At 43.4% G+C, this 23,461-nt stretch overlaps 1 protein-coding gene across 5 annotated transcripts in view; it reads right to left on the bottom strand.

The window, feature by feature from the left end:
* Positions 1-23,461, bottom strand: part of SORCS1 (sortilin related VPS10 domain containing receptor 1) — a 660,265-nt gene that overhangs the window by 28,219 nt on the left and 608,585 nt on the right. For all 5 annotated transcript variants that reach the window (XM_067709470.1, XM_067709467.1, XM_067709469.1 and 2 more), the window contains 4 exons: positions 21,936-22,069; positions 13,125-13,248; positions 6,564-6,676; positions 1,710-1,841 (listed from right to left, as the gene is read on the bottom strand). In XM_067709470.1, the coding sequence (XP_067565571.1) occupies positions 1,710-1,841; positions 6,564-6,676; positions 13,125-13,248; positions 21,936-22,069 (503 nt within the window). The remainder of the gene's footprint in view (positions 1-1,709; positions 1,842-6,563; positions 6,677-13,124; positions 13,249-21,935; positions 22,070-23,461) is intronic.

Below are 23,461 nucleotides of genomic sequence, written 5' to 3'. Positions count from 1 at the left end.
CTGGGAAATTAGCTGCTTTAAAACTGGACTCTTCCATATCGAGAAGACTATATTCTGGATTTCATGCACAATCCGTAAGATTTCCAGGGGAGGAATAATTATAAGCATCCCTACGTACATGCCTTGGATAGCGATCTACCTCCCCTCTAGGTCTCATGAGCAGTGTGGTGATAAGAAATAATCCATTCTTCCTCCCACTGAATTGCAGGTGCAGAGAATAATTTGTCAAATACAGTGGGAAGTCTAGAGCTAGGGCTGAGCAAAGTCAGATGTAGGTCTGATGGGTTCCCTGCTGCCCGACCCCTAACTACAGTTCACTAGGAGATGGGGTTCAGTGGGGCTTTCCTTGACAGCCCAGTTATTCAATTACTTGCACATGGAAAACAATAAAGAGGTGAGTCTTTTGCCAAGTGAAAAAGCGGCAGTTAAAAGGCGGGTGTGCCCACAGGTAGGCCAGCCTATAATTTGGGGTTGTTAATAAGGCTATTATAGGAGGTTCTCAAACCATCTTGGAGACTAGAGATCATGGGACTAGATTATAGATTTATTCTAAGTAAATTGAAAAGCTCCAAGTACTGGAAGGGAGAAAGCCAATATTTACTTAGTGTCTGAGAGGAATCCTATTTTTTTTTTTTTTTTTTTTTGTGGCGGTACGCAGGCCTCGCACTGTTGTGGCCTCTCCCGTTGCGGAGCACAGGCTCCGGACGCGCAGGCTCGGCGGCCATGGCTCACGGATCCAGCCGCTCCACGGCATGTGGGATTTTCCCGGACCGGGGCACGAACCCGTGTCCCCTGCATAGGCAGGTGGACTCTTAACCACTGTACCACCAGGGAAGCCCCAGGAATCCTATTTTTAATCTATCTGCCAGAAAGAATTGAGAAACCAAAATCATGTAGTTTTTAACAGGAGAACCAGACCAAGACTGATCATTTTAACTGAATGGGTGAAGAATAAGAACAACAATAACATCATCATAGTAATAATCTTCACTATAGACATTGGATAATCTTTTGAAGTTAAAAGGAAGGAAGGGAGGAAAAAAGACCTAAGGGAGCAGAAGAGAGAGAAACAGACACACACACACACACAAACACACACACACACACAGACACCCTAATACTTCAGAGGTGGTGGAGATGAGGAGAGAGTAGACCCCACGTAGCCAGGAGAGGTGCTTGGAGCCAATATCACTCATTTATTATAAGGTCAAATCAGGTCATCTTAGTATGGTGGGGATTCATGATTTGTATGAAAGTTGTACCTTTTTAAAAAGATACATCATTTGATTCTGATGGTACTCCTATGATGTAAGTGTGTGAGGTAAGATATAAATGGATTTGACTTCTATGTCTTGTGTAGCCTCTTGCTTTTTCCCCCCACCTAATATCTTGGCCAGTTTGTCACATCAGTACACAAAGATTTATCTCATTCATCGTAGACACTGTAGAGTATCCCACAGCGTGGGATAGACTCTGAGTGATTTAGCCACTGATGACAATACACACTCTTGCACATATTTTTTGGTGAAGCTGTAGTTAAATCACCAGATTATGTTCCTCAGCAGAGGACAGGAAAGTGGAAGACTCCACAAACAGCTGGCACCCTTGCTCCCACGTGGAGATTCCCCAGAACTGCTGTCGTGGTCAGACACTAGCAGGGTTGTGGCTCAGACTGCTGGGAGAAGCTGAAATGTCACCTGAGGACTCACCTGCTCCAGGTCCTCGGCTGACCTTTTGTTTTCTCCTGTGGGATCCTGATAGGGCAAGACAAAGAGCTCGGCAGCGGTGGGTAAGCCAGGGAGCACCGCCACCAAGATGTGCTGGCCCGGAACCGCGGTGGCCTGAGGGAGAGACACAGAGGCGCATGTGAGTCCTGCAGGAAAGCTGATGAGAAGGGACCAAGTGTTCAGCAGAGAGTTGGGGGGGGGAAGAAGACACAAAGGTGTGGAGGTAGGGTGGGAAAGTAGGGTCCCGGGTGCACCAGTTGGGGAGGGATGTGAGAGACACCACTGGGTACAAGTCAGACTCTGAGGTCTGGTCCTAGCTCCATCCCCGTGAGACCTGAAACACTTTGCATCTCCTCAAGTTAAAAAGTGGGAATAATAGCAGTACCTGTCTTGTATAAGTAAGTGGACCTTGCCAGTGAGAAGGCCGTCACTTACTGAGCTTTATCTTCTGCCCCTCATGCCTTAACACTTTCTAACCTAGCTTCCTTCTTCCGCAAAGCATTAGTTATTCTCCAGACTGACCAGGCATACCTCCATCACCTAACCTAACCCCAGACCACAGCCCCCAGGCGTCTGCTGAGTTCTCCACAGCGTCAGGCCCTGATGACCATCCCGTTCCAGGAAGCACTCTCAGCCCTTCACTCTGCTGCACGGAATCTTCTATTAAAATCATAGATATCACTCACTCAAGAACTTCCTCTTTCCTGAGCCCACTCTCTAGATGGTTCTAGAATCCACGGCTAAAATCCCGGCTTCTCTCTCCAGGGGCCAAGTCAGAACGTCATTTGGTTGTTTTATGAGAACTTCTCATATTCACCCCGGAAATCTTCATTCTGCAGGTGGATGACCGGAGCCACTCCTTTCCCAGATACCCTAGCTGGGAGCCTTATCTCGTGTCCAGCACCACACTCTCCTTTCCATGTCCTATCTAATCAGTCTATGAGACCTTGACAAGTCACCCTCCACACGAACGATCCTACTGGTTCCTTCCTGTTTAAATGCCCCCCCGTTAATATAATTCAGCCTTTACACTTTCTCCCTTCAAGTTTTACAACAGCCTTCGCATCTCCAGGAGACAGGCTACTACTTCCAGATTTATCTTCCTACAGTCCAAAGCAGATTGTGTTTCCATGTCCAAATTCATGCACAAATTTCCACTGCCAACTGGGTTAAATATCTATTCAAAGCCTGCAATATGGTCCCACCTTTCCTTCCTACACTAATTACCCACAACTCATAATGTCATCTTACGCTTAGCCAAATAGACTCACGTACAATTTCTCAGTATTCCAGCCTTTTCTTGCAAATGTTTTTGTGCATGCCATCTCCCCCAGAATGTCTTTTCTATACATTTGCTGCTAGAACATTACTTCTCCTTCATGAGCCCTCGTAAAGTTCACTTATTTCAGAGTATTTTTCATGATTTCCCAATTAGATGATTGTTGGTTTCTGAAATCTACATTTATATTTTTTTCAAAGTAGCAGGAAATTCCATTTATTGGGTCCTTACCATGTGTCTGGCATTGTGCTAAGCAACTTCTTAATATAATGTAATGCGACACCCCACAGCGACTCTTTGGAGCAAGTGTTATTATGCCTCTCTGTACAGGTGAAGACAGATCACGGGTTGGGAGTCTTCAGGAAGCTGGCTCTGAGTTTAGTGCGTAGGGTGTTTATTAGGGGACATTCTTGGAATCAACATCTATGGGAGTGAAGGCCAGGAAGCAGGAATGGACAGAGGGAGAAGCTGAGCTGTGAAAAAGGCCAACAACAGCCTCAGAAGATCCTGTAAGGAGTGAGAATGGCCCTTCAGATTTGTCTGAGGTTGAGCTGAGTGGCCAGGCCTTTATACAACCGCATCATTGGACATGAGCCACTCCAAAAGGGACATGACATGGGGAAGGCCGCTGAAGCCTCTGCCCACAGCACTCCCAGCAGCTAAGATAACAGTCTTTCCCTGAATGGGGATCTGGGAGGGGCATTCCTATTTCTGCTACAGGACAGACAGTAGATGGAGGAAAGTTCAACACTGGCTCAGGGTCATCTAGGTAGTGAGTGGTGACACTTAGTTTGAAACCTTGGTCGGACCATAATGCCTCTGTCCTGAACCAGCGCTCTCCTGCCTTCCTTCTCCTGACACTTATCACAAAGCAGCTCCTATCCCGGCTGATACCATACTGTTTTACGGCCGTCCTAGATTTTTTTTTTTTTTTTTTTTTTGTGTGTGTGTGTTACGCGGGCCTCTCACTGTTGTGGCCTCTCCCGTTGTGGAGCACAGGCTCAGTGGCCATGGCTCACGGGTCCAGCCACTCCGCGGCATGTGGGATCTTCCCGGACCGGGGCACGAACCCGTGTCTCCTGCATCGGCAGGCGGACTCTCAACCACTGCGCCACCAGGGAAGCCCCATCCTAGATTTTAAACTCAAAGCTTATGTCTAAACCATCCTCGTTATCAACAAAACTGTTTACTGAATGACATTCAATTAAAGATTCCATTGCAAAATGTCAAAAGAAAAATCCCAACCGATGAGGAAAATGCAGTCGATTTTATATCAAATTCTGTTACAGAATGAATAGGAAGAAAACTATAAATAAGTTGACTGCCGGCTGTACCTCTTATAGAGCTTATTAGGGGACACTTGGCAATAGGGTACTTCAGAACTTAAAGAAGTGGCCAAGTGTAATTACTGATCTCAAAGATAGGGTGGGGCGCTGGGAACCAGGGCTGGCTCAGCTGCCTCTTAGGAGTGGGTAACAAAGGAGCCTTTAAAGCTCCCTCCACCCCATCACCCCTTATCCTGAGGGATGTTGAGCCAACCTGTCTGTTCTCCATTTAGCTGATTATGCTATGCAGTGGCCTAGAAATATTAATGAGCAGTCATTTCTAGCCTACTGGACAGCTGGTGGAAAGGTGGAGGCCCAGGGCATCTGATCCCTAGACAATTACTGGGAAGAGAAATCAGCCTGGAAAACATCACTGCTGAGCTAATGCCTGGTTGATAAACCACCTGGGGGTGTTGGATAGCTGCCTCGGAGACCTACAGGGACACGGATCTCTAGAATGCCGTAGACTGAAGGAGGTGAGCTGTGGGTTCACTGAAGGGTGTAAGTCATCTCTCTCGGCCAGCAGAGGAGAGAAACGAGTTGTCACACCAGGGACAAACAGCTCCAAAGGAAAAAGGGCCTGTTCCAGTTGGGCCTGTGGTCTGGTAGCTGCAGCCCCTGGTGGCCATAATGTTTAGCCACCAATAACGTCATGGATGCTGAGTCATTAAGAAAGATAAAGGTGAGATGGCATTTACCCAGAGGCACAGAAGACAACTCTTCTCCACCCCACTATTCCACTTATTCCTGTCTCTCTAAGTAACAAGACAAAGGATAGCAGCAGAGTGGAGCGGTAATCAAGATTCAAACCTTGATGGTCTGACTCCAGAGCCTGATTTTAAACTATACAGCATCGGGCAAGTTATCTGCCTCTAAATTCAGTTTTCTCACTTGTAAAGTGGGAATAATTATTCTATCTACATCATAAGCTAGGGGTTTTGTGATTAAATGTGTTTAAAAATGCAAAACACTGAGGAGAGTTTCTGGAATATTGTAAGTGCTAAATATCAACAAAGATAATGGTATGAATACGGAGAAGGCCAGCTCTTTGCCAAAAGGCTGGATGCAAGATCTGTTTTCTGAGCAGGGGTTACCTGAATGCCTTTGTCTCTCCTTATCCCTTTGGGTCAGGAGACACCATGTGTTGGGTGCAGGAAAGAATGTATAACTAATCCTAAATTGACTTTTCTTTCATGCTAAGAATAGACTTTAGGGAAAAGTCATCTCTGATTTTCTGGGTTTGTGCAATAAATCGAAGCAGCTCCGCGAGCAGATATCCCATTCCTCTGACTGTTCGTGGAAGTGGAGTATGCAGGGGGCAATGTGCCTAGGAGGGTGTCTGGTCAAATTGTAGGTGACCTTTGCTCAGAGAGGGATGAACCACACCACCTTGTTACTCTCCCAGGAACCGGATGAGGCTACGCTTCACATGTGAAAACCCAGACACGGGATTCAGATCCTTCACTTCAGTTTTGTAGCTCTGACACTTATTAGCTGTGAGGCTTTAGACAAGTTATTTAACTTCTCTGAACCTCAACTGCCTAATCTGCAAATGAAGACAATAATACTTTCTCTTTTTTTAAGCATCTTTTAGGTCCCCCCCACTTTTTTTTTTTTTTGGCCATGCTACATGGCTTGCAGGATCTCAGTTCCCCAACCAGGAAACGAACCTGGGCCATGTAAGTGAAAGAGCTGAATCCTAACCATTAGACCACCAGGGAACTCCCAATAATACTTTCCTCTTGGGGCTGTCGTGGGAGAGAAATGCCATTAAAAGAACTGGGACATAGTAAGATGACTACCCTCCTGTGCTGAGGGTTCACTGTGCTGTTGTGCTGGACATTCGTGAAGCTGGAACCCAGGCTGCTATTACCAGCTGTATCCGTGCTGTGCCAGCACGGTGCACGGGAGCTGTTTTTACATGTGCCAATGGCTAATCATGAACTCTGCCACGTGACTGTCACATATTTCCAGGGTCGTCGTCTCTAAGCAGAACAAGCGTTTCACAAGGGGTAAGGACCCCCTGATTACTCAATTTAATTTCCCCCCATAGCACCTGTGACGTGTCTGCACACATGGGGCTCAGCTTTGCAGGTATCAGACAGATGATACCCACTTCCCCTGGCCTCCGGCTCTTTCCTGCCATTTATTTGAGCAAGGGTCCCCTCTCCATGAAGCTCGGTAAAGACAGAGAGGGAAAGGGTCTGGGCCAGAGGTGTTGTTTGCACTCACCTCCACCAGGGACTTTTTGATGACTCGGCTGATGTCTCTCCTCCACTCAGGGATGTCCGGGTTGTAGTCGTCCAGGTTTGGAGAAAAGGACAGGCGAAGAGATCGGAATTCCTCTGGAAATACAACAGTAGGGGGATTACTATAAGTCAGATAGGTCTCTCAAGAAGTCTGTTGTACTTCATATTTTATGCAAAGCCCTAATGGAGGGTCCTTTTCCTTCATACTCAACAGAGAGACCTTACTACAAGGCAAGTTCAATATCCCATCCCTCTTACCTCTCAGCTCCTCTTCCAGACCAGAGCCCTGGTCTGTGGCCCATGCTTAGCTCCACAGCCTTGTGCATTTGTTCCCAGTTCTAGCCCCTGCACTCCTGGACACTAATTGTGCACACCTGAAGTGCCCTGACAGCATCGCAGGTTTATGTCTCTGGGCCTTTTTGCACACGCTGCCCCTTGCCTAGAATGCCCCATCCTTCTCACCTTCTATGCACACAACATTCAAGCTCTAGTTCAAGCATTTACTGACTGAATAATCTCCCCCACCATATTTTGATTTTCTTTCTTCTGGTACAACTGTGTTGGGCACATACCTTCATTATCATTACATCATAATAATTATTATATGATTATATAATTATAGTCATCATTGTAGTCATTCTACTGCTAAATTCTGTTTGTATGGAAGTTTCATTTAAAGGAATTTTCAGGTCTTTAATTCAAGGGTTTTTGTTAGTTGGCACAGTAGCCCCTGAGTTAACCTTGGGCATCCAGGAAGTAGATGGAATTATAAAAGCAAGGATTTTGTGCAGAAATAAAAGAATTCTCTTGTCTGTAAGAGAATATGGGGAGGAAGTCAGAGGAGCTTGAAGCACCGCCAGACCGTGATGCATACATAACACTTAGTGCAAGAGCGGGAGGAAGGTTCAGCGAGGCTGATGGGAAGTCCACGAGCCAAGGTCAGCCAGAGGAGCCCCACGTCCCAGGAGTGGGTTCGCCCTAGTATTCCTGCCGCACTCAGTCACTGGCTGGCTGGTATGGCCTTGGCCCTAGCATGATGATGAGTTTCAGAGCACAGCCCTGGGGGGTCTTAGCACAGGGTATACTCAGATCACATCGCTCCCCTGAAATCTGCTGGAGGCTCCACATTGCATTTTGAATAAGATTCCGATTCATATCATGGCCTTCATAGTCTCACACAATCCACTGCCAACCTTCCCTCCTGTCTTATGTCCCTTAGGCTGCCCTGCACTCCACGACCCCGTCCTTCCCTGTGTTCCTCAATACGCCGTGTTCCTTCCCATGTTAGCGCACCTCCAAGTCCCAGATGACAGCCTTCTCGACTCCTTTTCAGCCTTCAGTCTCTCCTGGGAGAAACCCCTCCACCAGCAATCTCAGGTATCCTCCCTTTCACCAGCTCTAACACCTTTCACCATATGACCCTATTTGTCTTCTTTATTCTTCTTGCCTTTAAAATTATCTTGTTTTGGGGGGTAAGTGGGGGAGGGACAAATTGGGAGATTGGGATTGACCTACACAAACTACTATATATACAACAGATAATTAATAAGGACCTACTGTCTGGCACAGGGAACTCTACTCAATATTCTGTAATGACCGATATGGGAAAAGAATCTAAAAAAGAGTGGAGATATAGATATATATATAAAATTGATTCACTTTGCTGTACACCTGAAACTAACACAACACTGTAAATCAACTATACTCCAATAAAAATATAAATAAGTAAATAATTTGGTTTTTTTACTGTCTGTCTCCCACAAAAGAATATTAGTTCAATGAGGACGAGGGCACTGTGTTCCTGGCCCTTTGGGACAGTGCCCAGTTCATGTTAGATCTTCAATGACTAGGAGTCATTTAATTAATAAGTTTGTTGAATAAATAAATGCATAAATATCAGTGGAGGCTCTCTGTAATTTATGCATTTTATTATTCAACAAACATTTCTTTCTTGTTTTAGGCATGTTATGGTGTTTCACGAGGGGTTTAGCAACATCGGCAATGCCGATGACACGTTCAGGAAACACAAAAACCCACTCGTGTGTTTCCTAACACTGCTAAAGATTTATTAGGCGCAGGCACTGAAGACTCTTACATGATCAGGCCTGTACTTATGGCAGTCAGCTTACTCCAAACATGTATTTTTCAAAGTTTGACTATTTTATGAGTCACTGGCCACCTAGGTGAATATCCCCATTTCAGTTCTGATGGAGAAGAATGAAACGCGTACTAATTAGTAGTACGGTAAATGGCAGCCCAAGGAATCACCCACTGAGTCCTAACTTTTCACTTTGAAGATGTATGTGTATGTCATTTTCACTTTCCCCAAGCCTCTTAACCAAACTGTGGAGACTTCACCTCAAAAGAAGATATTTATCTTAATAAAAAGACACAAATGAGAAAAATGGTGCAGCTCCCTTTGTAATTCCTTAGCATGCTAAACAGCAGTGCAGAGAAATGTTATGCCTAAGTTTATTCAACAAATAGGGGATGCGTATGGGAGGACTGAAAAGGGTAAACACCAGTAATATATGTATTTTTTGCAGCTGCTGAGAGACGAAGTCTGTACATTTACATTTTATTTTTTGTATTGAAAGGCAAACCTGAGCCCTGAAGCAAATTAAGGAAAACCATGCAAACTAAATTTTCTTGTCTCCAGTCTCTTGTGTGGCTTTGGGCAGACAATCTTTCCTCTGTCGACTTCCCAAATATGATACCTCCTTCAGTCTGACCATAATGGTCTTAACTTTCCCCTCAGCTTAATTAAACTTCAGACAGGTTTCTTCGGGAATTCAGGCTCTGACCTCCCTTTTCTTAGGGCATCTACTTTAGAAACTTGCAATTGTAAATTCTTCCTCTGCACCTTTGAGATGTAAATCTTCTGCAATCCAGGAATGCCTTTCTCAAGGACCTGGAAGCCCTCTCTGAAATGACATACAGATGGCCAACAAACACATGAAAAGATGCTCAACATCACTAATCATTAGAGAAATGCAAATCAAAACCACAATGAGGTATCACCTCACACTGGTCAGACTGACCACCATCAAAAAATCTACAAACAATAAATGCTGCAGAGGGTATGGAGAAAAGGGAGCCCTCCTGCACTGTTGGTGGGAATGTAAATTAATACAGCCACTATGGAGAACAGTAAGGCGGTTCCTTAAAAACCTAAAAATAGAACTACCATACAAGCCAGCAATCCCACTACTGGGTATATACCCTGAGAAAACTATAACTCTAAAAGATAGGGGCTTCCCTGGTGGCGCAGTGGTTGAGAGTCCGTCTGCCGATGCAGGGGACATGGGTTCGTGCCCGGTCCAGGAAGATCCCACATGCTGTGGAGCGGCTGGGCCTGTGAGCCATGGAGGCTGAGCGTGCGCGTCCGGAGCCTGTGCTCCGCAACGGGAGAGGCCACAACAGTGACAGGCCCGCGTACCGCAAAAAAAAAAAAAAGATACATGTACCACAATGTTCATTGCAGCACTATTTACAATCGCCGGGACGTGGAAGAAACCTAAATGTCCATCGACAGATGAACCAACAAAGAAGATGTGGAATATTACTCAGCCATAAAAAGGAATGAAATTCAGTTATTTGTAATGAGGTGGATGGACCTAGAGTCTGTCATACCGAGTGAAGAGTCAGAAAGAGAAAAACAAATACCAGATGCTACCTCACATATGTGGAATCTATAAATACGGTACTAATGAACCTTTATTCCTACAGGGCAGGAATAAAGATGCAGATGTAGAGAATGGACTTGAGGACACAGGGTGGGAAGGGGAAGCTGGGACGAAGTGAGAGAGTAGCATTGACATCTATATACACTACCAAATACAAAATGGATGGCCAGTGGGAAGCTGCTGCATAGCACAGGGAGATCAGCTCGATGCTTTGTGACCACCTAGAGGGGTGGGATAGGGAGGGGGGGAGGGACACATAAGAGGGAGAGGATATGGGGATCTATGTATACATATAGCTGATTCACTTTGTTGTACTACAGAAACTAACACAACATTGTAAAGTAATTATATTCCAATAAAGATAGATATATACATATATATATATATATATATATATATATAAAGAAAGGAAAGATAGCACCCCTGCCTCTGGGAGGGTAGGAGCCTAAGTTCCCTAAGCACCAATTAGCAAACACCTGTGGCTTAACCACACTGATAATCCCCTCCCCGCAGAGTCCTTTAGCTTATCCCAGAGTTTAAAACTATTCCTGCCATTTGTTTCTGTTGAATTCAATCTTGCCTGTTTAACACCCTGTGATGCAATTTTCCTTTAATAGGTCATGCCTGTCCTTAGAATTTTCTAGTTATATATATGAAACTCTGGACAACCCACCTGACTGAAGATGAATTAAGGATGTTGGATGGCTCAGGAATTTGGTTAGAGGAGGGAGAGACCACTCTCCCTGCTCAAACTTTTAGTTAAGAAATGCTTTTTAATGAAGAGAACCCATATGATGGAGAATGACCCACTCTCGATGATGCCTTTAGAAGGATTTTAGGAAGAGGAAGAACTAAGCACAGCAAGGGATAGAAGGTTTCCATGAAACTAGATTCAGAGTTATACTTACCAGATTATTCAGATTATATTTATCCCCATATTTTGTCACTTGTATAACAGGGGTAATCATAGCATATTTCTCATAAGTCTGTTCAGAGGATTCAATAAAACAGATCATATATATCAAATGCTTAGAACAGATGCTGATAAAGGATCCATCAACATTAATTTCTACCACTACCATCATCATCATTATTATTATCATTAGATCTGTTACTGAATAGCAGAATGACTTTAAGCCAGTAGTTTCCCATTTTGGGGCCACAATTTCCTAACTGTGAAATAATGGATTGGACTAGGTAAGTCCAAAGACCTTCTAGATTTAAAGTTCTGTCTGTGGTTCGAATGAGGAGATAGCTGTTGGACTAATGGGTCAGTGTCCATTAGTGACACTGGTGAAATCCAGGAGGGAGAGACGAAAGAGAGCATCCGATGGAAAAGACATGAGAGCCAAACGTGTAGGGTAATTTCGGAGCATGGGCCCTGGGTCTAGAAGGGGTGGGCTGGAAGCTCAGCTCCACCACTTACTAGCTGGGGCAAGTTATTTACCTCTCTGAAAAAAATGAGAGTAATAATATTGGCTACCCTGCACTACGATTGTTATGAGAATTAAATGCATTTCCAGAGCGTAGAAAGGAGATGGAGAGGAAAGAGAAACAAAAGCTCTCCTCCATTAGGGCCACCTGGCTAAGAGGTCGCCTCACTGATGGGACCTTGTAGGAAAACCACAGCCCTGGTTTACTTTCACTTACTGTTGGGGCTTATCAAGTCTCTTCAGGAAGGGGAGAGGGAGGAAACATTACGTAATCTAACAGGCAGCCATGCAAGAGGAAGAGTGTCCTCAGACACATTCAAAGTTGCTTACAAATTACTTTCTGAATTTGAAGGTCAAGTTAGCAAGATGAGAAACGAAAAACAGAACCTGCATCAGAATCAATTAACTCTGGAACTGGAACAATTGATATTGTTTGGACCACGAGCTAGTGTGTGTCTCTGTCTCTGTCTCTCCATCCCTCTCAACCTCTGTCTCACCTTCCCTCCCTCCCTCCCCTGAGCCTCTCTCTTGCCCTCTCTCTGCACAGCATTTATTTCCCCATCTATCTCCTTTGAAATTCCTGCTTTTTAAATTTTAATTTTCCGGGATGCATTAGTACCGCTTTCATATTAACAACAAAAGTTCATATTTTTACCATCTACTAAAGCACCTAGTGCAGATCCATCTGACTATCTTTCTATGCAGAAAAAAAATTAGCAAAATGAGATCAATTTGTATAAACTGTTTTCCACCAAGGTTTCCACCTTTTCCATTTCAGTAAATTTTCACTCCATGTAACACCTTGACCACATTCAATTTCCCCAATTGGTTACCACATTGTTCTGTACAGCTGTTTGTTCAAACTAATATCTAGTCTACAATGATGCACATGTGCTTGTTATGACCCTTTCTTCACTTTTAGACTAGCAGAGTGTTTTATAAAGGATACATATTTGCAGAAGAGCTTTTCAGAGCATTTAGACATTGGCAGGTTCTTCTTAATGATCAAGACTCTTGAAGTTGAACTTTAAAAATAAAAGCCTCAATATTAACCTCTTTTTTTTATAATAGGTTTTAGCTCTTTGAATACCACCAAAATACCAAATGGAATGAATCAGCCTTACACATAATGAAACTCACTCTTCTCTACCTAAGGGAGGTGGGCGTACAGTCGTTCTATGGGCACCAAAGCCAGTTTGAAAAAAAAAGCAATAAACCCTCTTGCGGTTTTGTGACCACTATGTTGCTGGTGAACCGTATCTTCCCCAGAGGAGGAGATGAGCCTTGACTCAGCTCTTTCTCAACCACTACCCTCTGTTCCCTGGGAAGATTCATAGCGAGGATGGCTTCCGGCACCAAGGTACCAAAGCACCTCATCTGAGGGATGGATGAGGGCAGTGATGGATCAGCAGACAGACCACTCACCGTACACTGCGATGGTCTTCGTGTCCTGCAGGATGGCATTCCCAGCTGAGACTTGCACTGTGATGGTGTTCATCCCTTCAGAAGTAAACTTGAATGATATGCTTCCCTCCAAGGTGATCAGGGGCTAAAACAAATGAGGCCACAGAGTGAAGGGACAGCTGTTCAATTACAGATGAGATAGGCACCAGCTCTGAGCCACTGACAAGCTCTTTAAATCAGCGGAAGCTCTTTCTGGGGCATTCCATGTGACTAACTCCACCTATGCCTCCCCATCACCTCAAGTTCAGGCCAGAAAGGGACTATTAGAGACATGATGCCAAGAAACTCTACTCATTCTTTGTGAATTTGACACCTCCTTTCTGCTATCATCCTGATTCAGGGCTGGGGAGATCCATAGGTCTTACTTGCTGGTGGGACATATCTCTCTTTGTTGATAACCTACTCGTATCAAGCAAATCCCTTAATCTGAGGCAATATTAAGGAGGGGGTTCATATTAATCCAGATTTAAGCAGTAGTCACTGAAAGTCTACAAGGTGCCAGTGCTCCTCTAAAGGGTGTACTATGTATATAAAATTACAGTGGAACACAGCAACTACAGACACCAAACTACACTAGTTAGACAGATGTGGCCTTGTGCGGCTCGGCTTCCTCTGAGAAGCCGTATCAGCCGTTTCCTGGAAGGAGCTGCTATGGAAACATGTACTAATTGGACAGTGGTTTGCGGACTCAAAAAAGAAAAAGAAAGACTTGGAGCAGTGCCTGTAATGCAATTAGATACCGGGGTCCTAGAGGAAAAAGATTATTAGCCTACTGACCTCCCTCGACTAACTCCCCACAAACATTTCATTCCTGTCTTTCCTTAATTAATTTACAAATCAAAATTCATTTAACTCCCTGTGTAGCAGAGGGTAGACTAAAGCCCAGCATAAAAATTCTACTTGAGTCTGGGCTCTATATCCAATGCAACCCAACTACAGGCAGTTTCAGAACCCAGGCAAGGGGGAAAACACATGCTCAAAGTCTGAAAGTTCTTAACATACAAGCTATGCATGGAAGATTGGAGTGAACTTACCCACCACCTTCAGAGGCAGTGAAAAAGCAGTGACTCAAGGGGCCGTGTATATGGCTGAAAGAAGTTGGAAACTTCTGTATGAGGAAAGGAAAACCCTTAGAAATCTGAGCCATGTGGCTGACAGGGTCTTGGGGCTCTGGCCGGGTGTCAGGCCTGAGCCTCGGAGGTGGGAGAGCCGAGCTCAGGACACTGGACCACCAGAGACCTCCTGGCTCCACGTAACATCAATTGGTGAGAGCTCTCCAAGAGATCTCTGTCTCACTGCTAAGACCCAGCTCCACTCAATGACCAGCAAGCTCCAGTGCTGGACATCCCATACTAAACAACTAGCTAGACAGGAACACAACCCCATCCATTAGCAGAGAGGCTGTCTAAAATCATACTAAGTTCACAGACACCGCAAAACACACCACCAGATGCAGTCCTGCCCACCAGAAAGACAAGATCCAGCCTCATCCACCAGAACACAGGCACCAGTCCCCTCCACCAGGAAGCCTACACAACCCACTGAACCAAGCTTAGCCACTGGGGGCAGACACCAAAAACAACGGGAAATATGAACCTGAAGCCTGAGAAAAGGAGACCCCAAACACAGTAAGTTACGCAAAATGAATAAACAGAAAAACGCAGCAGATAAAGGAGCAAAGTAAAAACCCACTAGAACAAACAAATGAAGAGGAAATAGGCAGTCTACCTGAAAAAGAAGTCAGAGTAATGATAGTAAACATGATCCAAAATCTTGGAAAAGAATGGAGAAAATAAAAGAAACGTTTAACAAGGACCAAGAAGAACTAAAGAGCAAACGAACAATGATGAATAACACAATAAATGAAATTAAAAATTGTCTAGAAGGAATCAATAGCAGAATAACTGAGGCAGAACAGATAAGTGACCTGGAGGATAAAATCGTGGAAATAACTACTGCGGAGCAGAATAAAGAAAAAGAATGAAAAGATTGAGGACAGTCTCAGAGACCTCTGGGACAACACTAAATGCACCAACATTCGAATTATAGGGGTTCTAGAAGAAGAAGAGAAAAAAAAGGGTATGAGAAAGTATTTGAAGAGATTATAGTCGAAAACGTCCCTAATATGGGAAAGAAAATAGTCGATCAACTCCAGAAGTACAGAGAGTCCTATATAGAATAAATCCAAGGAGAAACACGCCAAGACACATATTAATCAAACTATCAAAAATTAAATACAAAGAAAAAATACTGAAAGCAGCAAGGGAAGAGCAACATAAAACATACAAGGGAATCACCATAAGGTTAACAGCTGACCTTTCAGCAGAAACTCTGCAAGCCAGAAGGGAGTGGCAGGACATATTTAAAGTGATGAAAGGTAAAAACCTACAAACAACATTACTCTACCCAGTAAGGATGTCATTCAGATTCGAGAGAGAAATTAAAACCTTTACAGACAAGCAAAAGCTAAGAGAATTCAGCACCAACAAAGCAGCTTTACAACAAATGCTAAAGGAACTTCTCTGGGAAGGAAACACAAGAGAAGGAAAAGACCTATAATAACAAACCCAAAACAATTAAGAAAATGATAATAGGAACATACATATCGATAATTACCTAACATGTAAATGGTTTAAATGCTCCAACCAAAAGACACAGACTGGCTGAATGGATACAAAAACAAAACCCATATATATGCTGTCCACAACAGACCCACTTCAGACCTAGGGACACATACAGACTGAAAGTGAGGGGATGGAAAAAGATATTCCATGTAAATGGAAATCAAAAGAAACCTGGAGTAGCAAGTCTCATATCAGACAAAATAGACTTTAAAATAAAGACTATTACAAGAGACAAAGAAGGACACTACATAATGATCAAGGGATCAATCCAAGAAGAAGATATAACAATTGTAAATATTTATGCACGCAACATGAGCACCTCAGTATATAAGGCAAATGCTAAGAGCCATAAAAGGGGAAATCGAGTAACACAATAATAGTAGGGGACTTTAACACCCCACTTTCACCAATGGACAGATCATCCAAATGAAAATAAATAAGGAAACACAAGCTTTAAATCATACATTAAACAAGATGGACTTAATTGATATTTATAAGACATTCCATCCAAAAACAACAGAATACACTTTCTTCTCAAATGCTCATGGAAAATTCTCCAGGATATATCATATCTCGGGTCACAAATCAAGTCTTGATAAATTAAGAAAACTAAAATTGCATCAAGTATCTTTTCCGACCACAACATTATGAGACTAGATATCAATTACAGGAATATATCTGTAAAAAATACAAACACATGTAGGCTAAACAATAAACTACTAAATAACCAAGAGATCACTGAAGAAATCAAAGAGGAAATCAAAAAATACCTAGAAACAAATGACAATGAAAACATGACGACCAAAACCTATGGCATGCAGCAAAAGCAGTTCTAAGAGGGAAGTTTGTAGCAGTACAATCCTACCTCAAGAAACAAGAAACATTTCTAATAAACAACCTAACCTTACACCTAAAGCAATTAGAGAAAGGAGAACAAAAATACCCCAAAGTTAGCAGAAGGAAAGAAGTCATAAATATCAGATCAGAAATAAATGAAAAAGAAATGAAGGAAATGAGAGCAAGGATCAATTAAACTAAAAGCTGGTTCTTTGAGAAGATAAACAAAATCAATAAACCATTAGCCAGACTCATCAAGAAAAAAAGGGACGAGACTCAAGTCAATAGAATTAGAAATGAAAAAGGAGAAGTAACAACTGACACTGCAGAAATACGAAGGATCATGAGAGATTACTACAGGCAACTATATGCCAATAAAATGGACAACCTGGAAGAAACGGACAAATTCTTAGAAAAGTATAATCTTCTGAGACTGAACCAGGAAGAAATAGAAAATATAAACAGACCAATCACAAGCACTGAAATTGAAACTGTGATTAAAAATCGCCCAAAAAACAAAAGCCAGGGACCAGATGGATTCACAGGCAAATTCTATCTAACATTTAGAGAAGAGCTAACACCTATCCTTCTCAAAATCTTCCAAAATATAGTAGAGGGAGGAACACTCCCAAACTCATTGTACAAGGCCACCATCACCCTGATGCCAAAACCAAACAAAGATGTTACAAAAGAAGAAAAATAGAGGCCAATATCACTGATGAACGTAGATGTAAAAATCCTCAACAAAATACTAGCAAACAGAATCCAAGAGCACATTAAAAGGATCATACACCATGATCAAGTGGGGTTTATCTCAGGAATGCAAGCAATCTTTGATATATGGAAATCAATCAATATGATACCCTATATTAACAAATTGAAGGATAAAAACCATATGATAATCTCAACAGATGCAGAAAAAGCTTTTGACAAAATTCATCACCAATTTATGATAAAAACTCTCCAGAAAGTAAGCATAGAGGGAACTTATCTCAACATAATAGAGGCCATATATTACAAACCCACAGCCAACATCATTCTCAATGGTGAAAAGCTGAAACCATTTCCACTAAGACGAGGAACAAGACAAGGCTGCCCACTCTCACCACTATCATTCAACAGCAATCAGAGAAGAAAAATAAATAAAAGGAATCCAAATCAGAAAAGAAGACATAAAACTGTCACTGTTTGCAGATGACATGGTACTATACAGAGAGAATCCTAAAGATGCTACCAGAAAACTACTAGAGCTAATCAATGAATTTGGTAGAGTATCAGGATACAAAATTAATGCACAGAAATCTCTGGCATTCCTATACACTAATGATGAGAAATCTGAAAGAGAAATTAAGGAAACACTCCCATTTACCACTGCAACAAAAAGAATAAAATACCTAGGAATAAACCTACCTAAGGAGACGAAGACCTGTATGCAGAAAACTATAAGACACTGATGAAAGAAATTACAGATGACAGAACAGATGGAGAGATGTACCATGTTCTTGGATTGGAAGAATCAACATTGTGAAAATGACTATACTTCCCAAAGCAATCTATAGGTTCAATGCAATCCCTATCAAACTGCCAATGGCATTTTTCACAGAACTAGAGCAAAAAATTTCACAATTTGTATGGAAACACAAAAGAGCCCGAATAATCAAAGCAATCTTGAGAAAGAAAAATGAAGCTGGAGGGTCTTCCCTAGTGGTGCAGTGGTTGAGAATCTGCCTGCCAATGCAGGGGACACGGGTGCGAACCCTGGCCTGGGAAGATCCCACATGCCGCGGATCAACTAGGCCCGTGAGCCACAACTACTGAGCCTGTGCGTCTGGAGCCTATGCTCCACAACAAGAGAGGCCACGATAGTGAGAGGTCCGCACACCATGATGAAGAGTGGCCCCGCTTGCCGCAACTAGAGAAAGCCCTCGCACAGAAATGAAGACCCAACACAGACAAAAATAAAAATAAATAAATAAAAAATTTTAAAAAATGAAGCTGGAGGAATCAGACTCCCTGACTTCAGACTATACTACAGTACAGTAATCAAGACAGTATGGTATTGGCACAGAAACAGAAAGATAGATCAATGGAACAGGATAGAAAGCTCAAAGATAAACGCACACACATATGGTCACCTTATCTTTGATAAAGGAGGCAAGAATATACAATGAAGAAAAGACAGCCTCTTCAAATAAGTGGTGCTGGGAAAACCGGACAGCTACATGTTAAAGAATGAAATTAGAACATTCCCTAACACCATACACAAAAATAAACTCAAAATGGATTAAAGACCTAAATGTAAGGCCAGACACTATAAAACTCTCAGAGGAAAACATAGGCAGAACGCTCTATGACATAAATCACAGCAAGATACTTTTAGACCCACCTCCTAGAGAAATGGAAATAAAAACAAAAATAAACAAATGGGACCTAATGAAATTTGAAAGCTTTTGCACAGCAAAGGAAACCATAAACAAAATGAAAAGACAGCTCTCAGAATGGGAGAAAATATTTGCAAATGAAGCAACTGACAAAGGATTAATCTCCAAAATTTACAAGCAGCTCATGCAGCTCAAAAAAACAAACCCAGGGCTTCCCTGGTGGCGCAGTGGTTGAGAGTCCGCCTGCCGATGCAGGGGACACGGGTTCGTGCCCCGGTCCAGGAGGATCCCACATGCCACGGAGCAGCTGGGCCCATGAGCCATGGACGCTGAGCCTGCGCGTCCGGAGCCTGTGCTCCGCAACGGGAGAGGCCACAACAGTGAGAGGCCCGTGTACCGCAAAAAAAAAAAACAATCTAAGAATGGGCAGAAGACCTAAATAGACATTTCTCCAAAGAAGATATACAGATTGCCAACAAACACATGAAAGGATGCTCAACATCACTAATCATTAGAGAAATGCAAATCAAAACTGCAATGAGATATCATCTCACACCGGTCAGAATGGCCATCATCAAAAAATCTAGAAACAATAAATGCTGAAGAGGGTGTGGAGAAAAGGGAACCCTCTTGCACTGTTGGGGGGAATGTAAATTGATACAGCCACTATGGAGAACAGTATGGAGGTTCCTTAAAAAACTACAAATAGAACTACCATATGACCCAGCAATCCCATTACTGGGCATATACCCTGAGAAAACCATAATTCAAAAAGAGTCATGTACCACAGTGTTCATTGCAGCTCTATTTACAATAGCCAGGACATGGACGCAACCTAAGTGTCCATCAACAGATGAATGGATAAAGAAGAAGTGGCACATATATACAATGGAATATTACTCAGCCATAAAAAGAAACGAAATTGAGTTATCTGTAGTGAGGTGGATGGACCTAGAGTCTGTCATACAGTGTGAAGTAAGTCAGAAAGAGAAAAACAAATACCGTATGCTAACACATATACATGGAATCTAAACAAAAAAAACAAAGTGGTTCTGAAGAACCTAGAGGCAGGACAGGAATGAAGACGCAGACGTAGAGAATGGATTTGAGGACACAGGGAGGGGGAAGGGTAAGCGGAGACGAAGTGAGAGAGTGACATTGACATATATACATCATCAAATGTAAAATAGCTAGTGGGAAGCAGCTGCATAGCACAGGGAGATCAGCTCGGTGCTTTGTGACCACCTAGAGGGGTGGGATAGGGAGGGTGGGAGGGAGACGCGAGAGGGAGGGGATATGGGGATATATGTATATGTATAGCTGATTCACTTTGTGAATACAGCAGCAAGTATCACAACAATGAAAAGCAATTATACTCCAACAAAGATGTTTAAAAAATTGAAAAAAAGAAGCCTACTGAACATAATCTGTTGAGAATTTGGTTTTCTTCTAAAAGCTTAAGAAAAAACAAAAAAAAAAGTTGTTTAGTACTGTCAACTTCTAGTACTAGCTTTCAGGCAAATAAATAGATTTCTCTTCTATTGGGCCCAATTTACATGCATGGTTTCATAAGAAATAAAAAAGGGTTTCTTTTCAGTTGATTTATGTCAGCAGTAGAGGTGAGAGATTCCTTTGACTGTCAGGCATGCAGCAGGTCGGGTGTCAGGAGAGGTTTCCTCCCTAGGCTTGTGCAAAAGTATGGCTCCAGTTAAAGCCAACACTCAGCTCTGAAGGAGAAGATTTGTATTCACATGAGATGCATTGCGTTTGAAGAGCAAAGTCACAAGCGAAAGCAACTCTGCTGGAAGGAGATGACGCTTTCCAGTCCAGAGTAGTTGGTCCCAGGGCCCTCTGGGAAGGGAGGCTTCGGGGCCTGAGTTCTACTGCCTTTAACTAACATTTGCAAGCAAATTTTAATTTCTGAGAATGGAGTGAATTCCAAACTGAAACAGAGCATGAAGCCTGGTGTGAGGGGAAGAAAAACCCAGGCAGGCCCGAGAAGGTCTTGGATCTGCGTGAAGCAGCTGAATGAAACTGGAGGAAGCCACTTCACCTGTCCTCACTTTCTCATCTGTAAAATGAAGGACAGAGTAAATGAGGTCTAAGGTTTCTACTGGTGTTGAAACTGCTGCCCACTTTGGATCACAGGGAATATTTGGGGGAAACAGAAAGCTGAGCTAAAGAAGGGGCTGTGTCTGATCCAGGGTGAGGGGGTCACGGCGGGGAGCTGGGTTGCACAGACATCTGTGGCTCTTGCCTGTCTGGTGTCCACTGGCCTCTTTTCCTTTCGAGGGCCATTCCCTCCCTTCTCTTGGTCTAGATGGATCTAGGGAGGCTGACTTCAGCAGCTCTGTTTCTGTCCCCAGCACCGTGGTCAAGGCCTGGCCGACATTACTCCGTTCTGGGACTTCTGTTAGAACTTTGGGGAAAGACGGCTTGTTTTCTCTGAAAGCTCAGGCTCCTGCTAAGGGTCACTGCAGAGCAAAGCCCAGCTGGAGGAGAAGGCTAACTCAGAGGAAGGCAGAGATAACGCATGCACAGTACTATATATAAAACAGACAACTAGTAAGGACCTACTGTATAGCACAGGGAATTCTATTCGATACTCTGTAATGGCCTATATGGGAAAAGAATCTAAAAAAGAGTGGACGTACGTATAACTGACTCACTTTGCTGTACACCTGAAACTAATACAACATTGTAAATCCACTATACTCTGATAGAAATTAAAAAAAAAAAAAAAGAGGTAGGGGCACAGTGGTGAGAGAGACAGAGACTGACGAGATGACTGGGGCACTCGGAGCCCACCGTCCCCGGAGCTGCGACAACCTCTAGTCTCTTGAGTCACATAAGCCATGACTTTCTTTCCCTTTTGCACTTTGGCCAGTTTGCGTGGAGCCGCACAAAGCCCGCGTGGAAGGCCGACCCACCTCGGTGTTATTTCCGTACCACCACACGTAAGTGAGCGTGCCCACTTGGCTGGGCCACAACACCGCAGTCGCGTTGACCTCTTTGTTCTTCGTGGTGACGAAGGGAAGAGACAGGTGTACATGCTCCAGGGGACCTGAGGCACAAGAAGAGAGGGGAGGCTTGGAGAGGGAAGAGCTCTCTCTGCTTCACCTGCCTTCCCTGATATGAAGAGAATACGCATTCCTTCTGGAAGCCTCCCAACCATCAGTAGGGTTCCCTGGAGGAAGTGCTCGGGTGCTGTCCCTACTCTGGGGAAAAGGATATGTTGTGAACAGTTGTGTCTCAACATTTTCCATTTACCAATCTTTCTTCCAGGCCTAAAACTTGAGTTATTTACGTGTAAAAGTTTAAAAACTTACAAGTAATTGAAGAAGTCCTTAAAGGAACAGGCGTAACATGAGATTTCACAGGGAGATGCAAAGTGTTTCCAGGAAGTTATATTCTTGGTGGTAAACCAGGATTGTGAAAACCTCCGAGAATCCACGTGGGATGGGGGTTAGGGGTTGTTGGTGGTTCTTATACGAATCCCCAAACCATTCTACATGTAATTATTCTTTATTCTTTACTGGATTTTACATGTGTGTGTGAGTGTCTGTAAATGTGCATGTTTGTATGTAACTGTGAGTGTGTGTTTGTGTGAGTGTGTGTAAAGCCACCCGGTTAGGTAAGCGTGGTGTTGAGTTGAGCTTGTCCAGGACAAAGGCAGGCATGAGGGGGCAGAGAGAGTTCTGTGGTCCTCAGGTTCTCAGGATGCGCTCAGCTGAAAAAGAGGATGATTCTACCTATGGAGGCCCATTAGACCAGAAACCTTCATCAGATGTACAAACCCACAAAGATACAAATATCCCCTCCCTAGAGACCTATCCTATGACCCCTGACCTTCTCTTTGAGTTACTTTTACCAGACAAAATGCATTTTCTTTTGAGGTGAACATGACAAAAATCCATCATCCCCATCTTTATCCCATGAGGTGGAGAAGGATGTGGTACCTCAGGCCTTTGCACCTGGTTTAATTACTTCCTCCTCTTCTGCTTGACCATTTAATGTGTCGCCTAGGGTACTGTCTTCGGCCTTTCTCTCCCTCCATCTACTCTTCTGCTGAGTAATACCATCCACACCCTGACCTTAAACTGTGAACTATATGCTTAGGGCTCCAAAACCACCTTCTTGACGCCAGACTCAATTAGCAGCCAAAGGTTCCCTAGAAATCCACTGTTTCCCCCCAATCTGTATTCTCCAATCTTGATCAATGACCAATGTTCATCCAGGGGAACCCAGAAGCAGACAGTCAATCCCAATTCCTTATTTCTCTGCCATCCATATCCATTGAGGAAACCATTGATTTGGTTTCATAAATTCTCTCTCAGGTAGAGCTCTTCTCACCCTGCCCTGGTTCATACACTAAACACCTGTCTCACGTGGACTGGTACAAACTCTCCTACAGGTTTTCCAGCCTCTAACCTTTCCCCACTCTAATCTGTCCTCC

The sequence above is a fragment of the Pseudorca crassidens genome, chromosome 16 (assembly GCF_039906515.1).
Source record: "Pseudorca crassidens isolate mPseCra1 chromosome 16, mPseCra1.hap1, whole genome shotgun sequence".
NCBI lineage: Eukaryota > Metazoa > Chordata > Mammalia > Artiodactyla > Delphinidae > Pseudorca > Pseudorca crassidens.
This window is presented reverse-complemented; position numbering and strand designations above follow the sequence as displayed.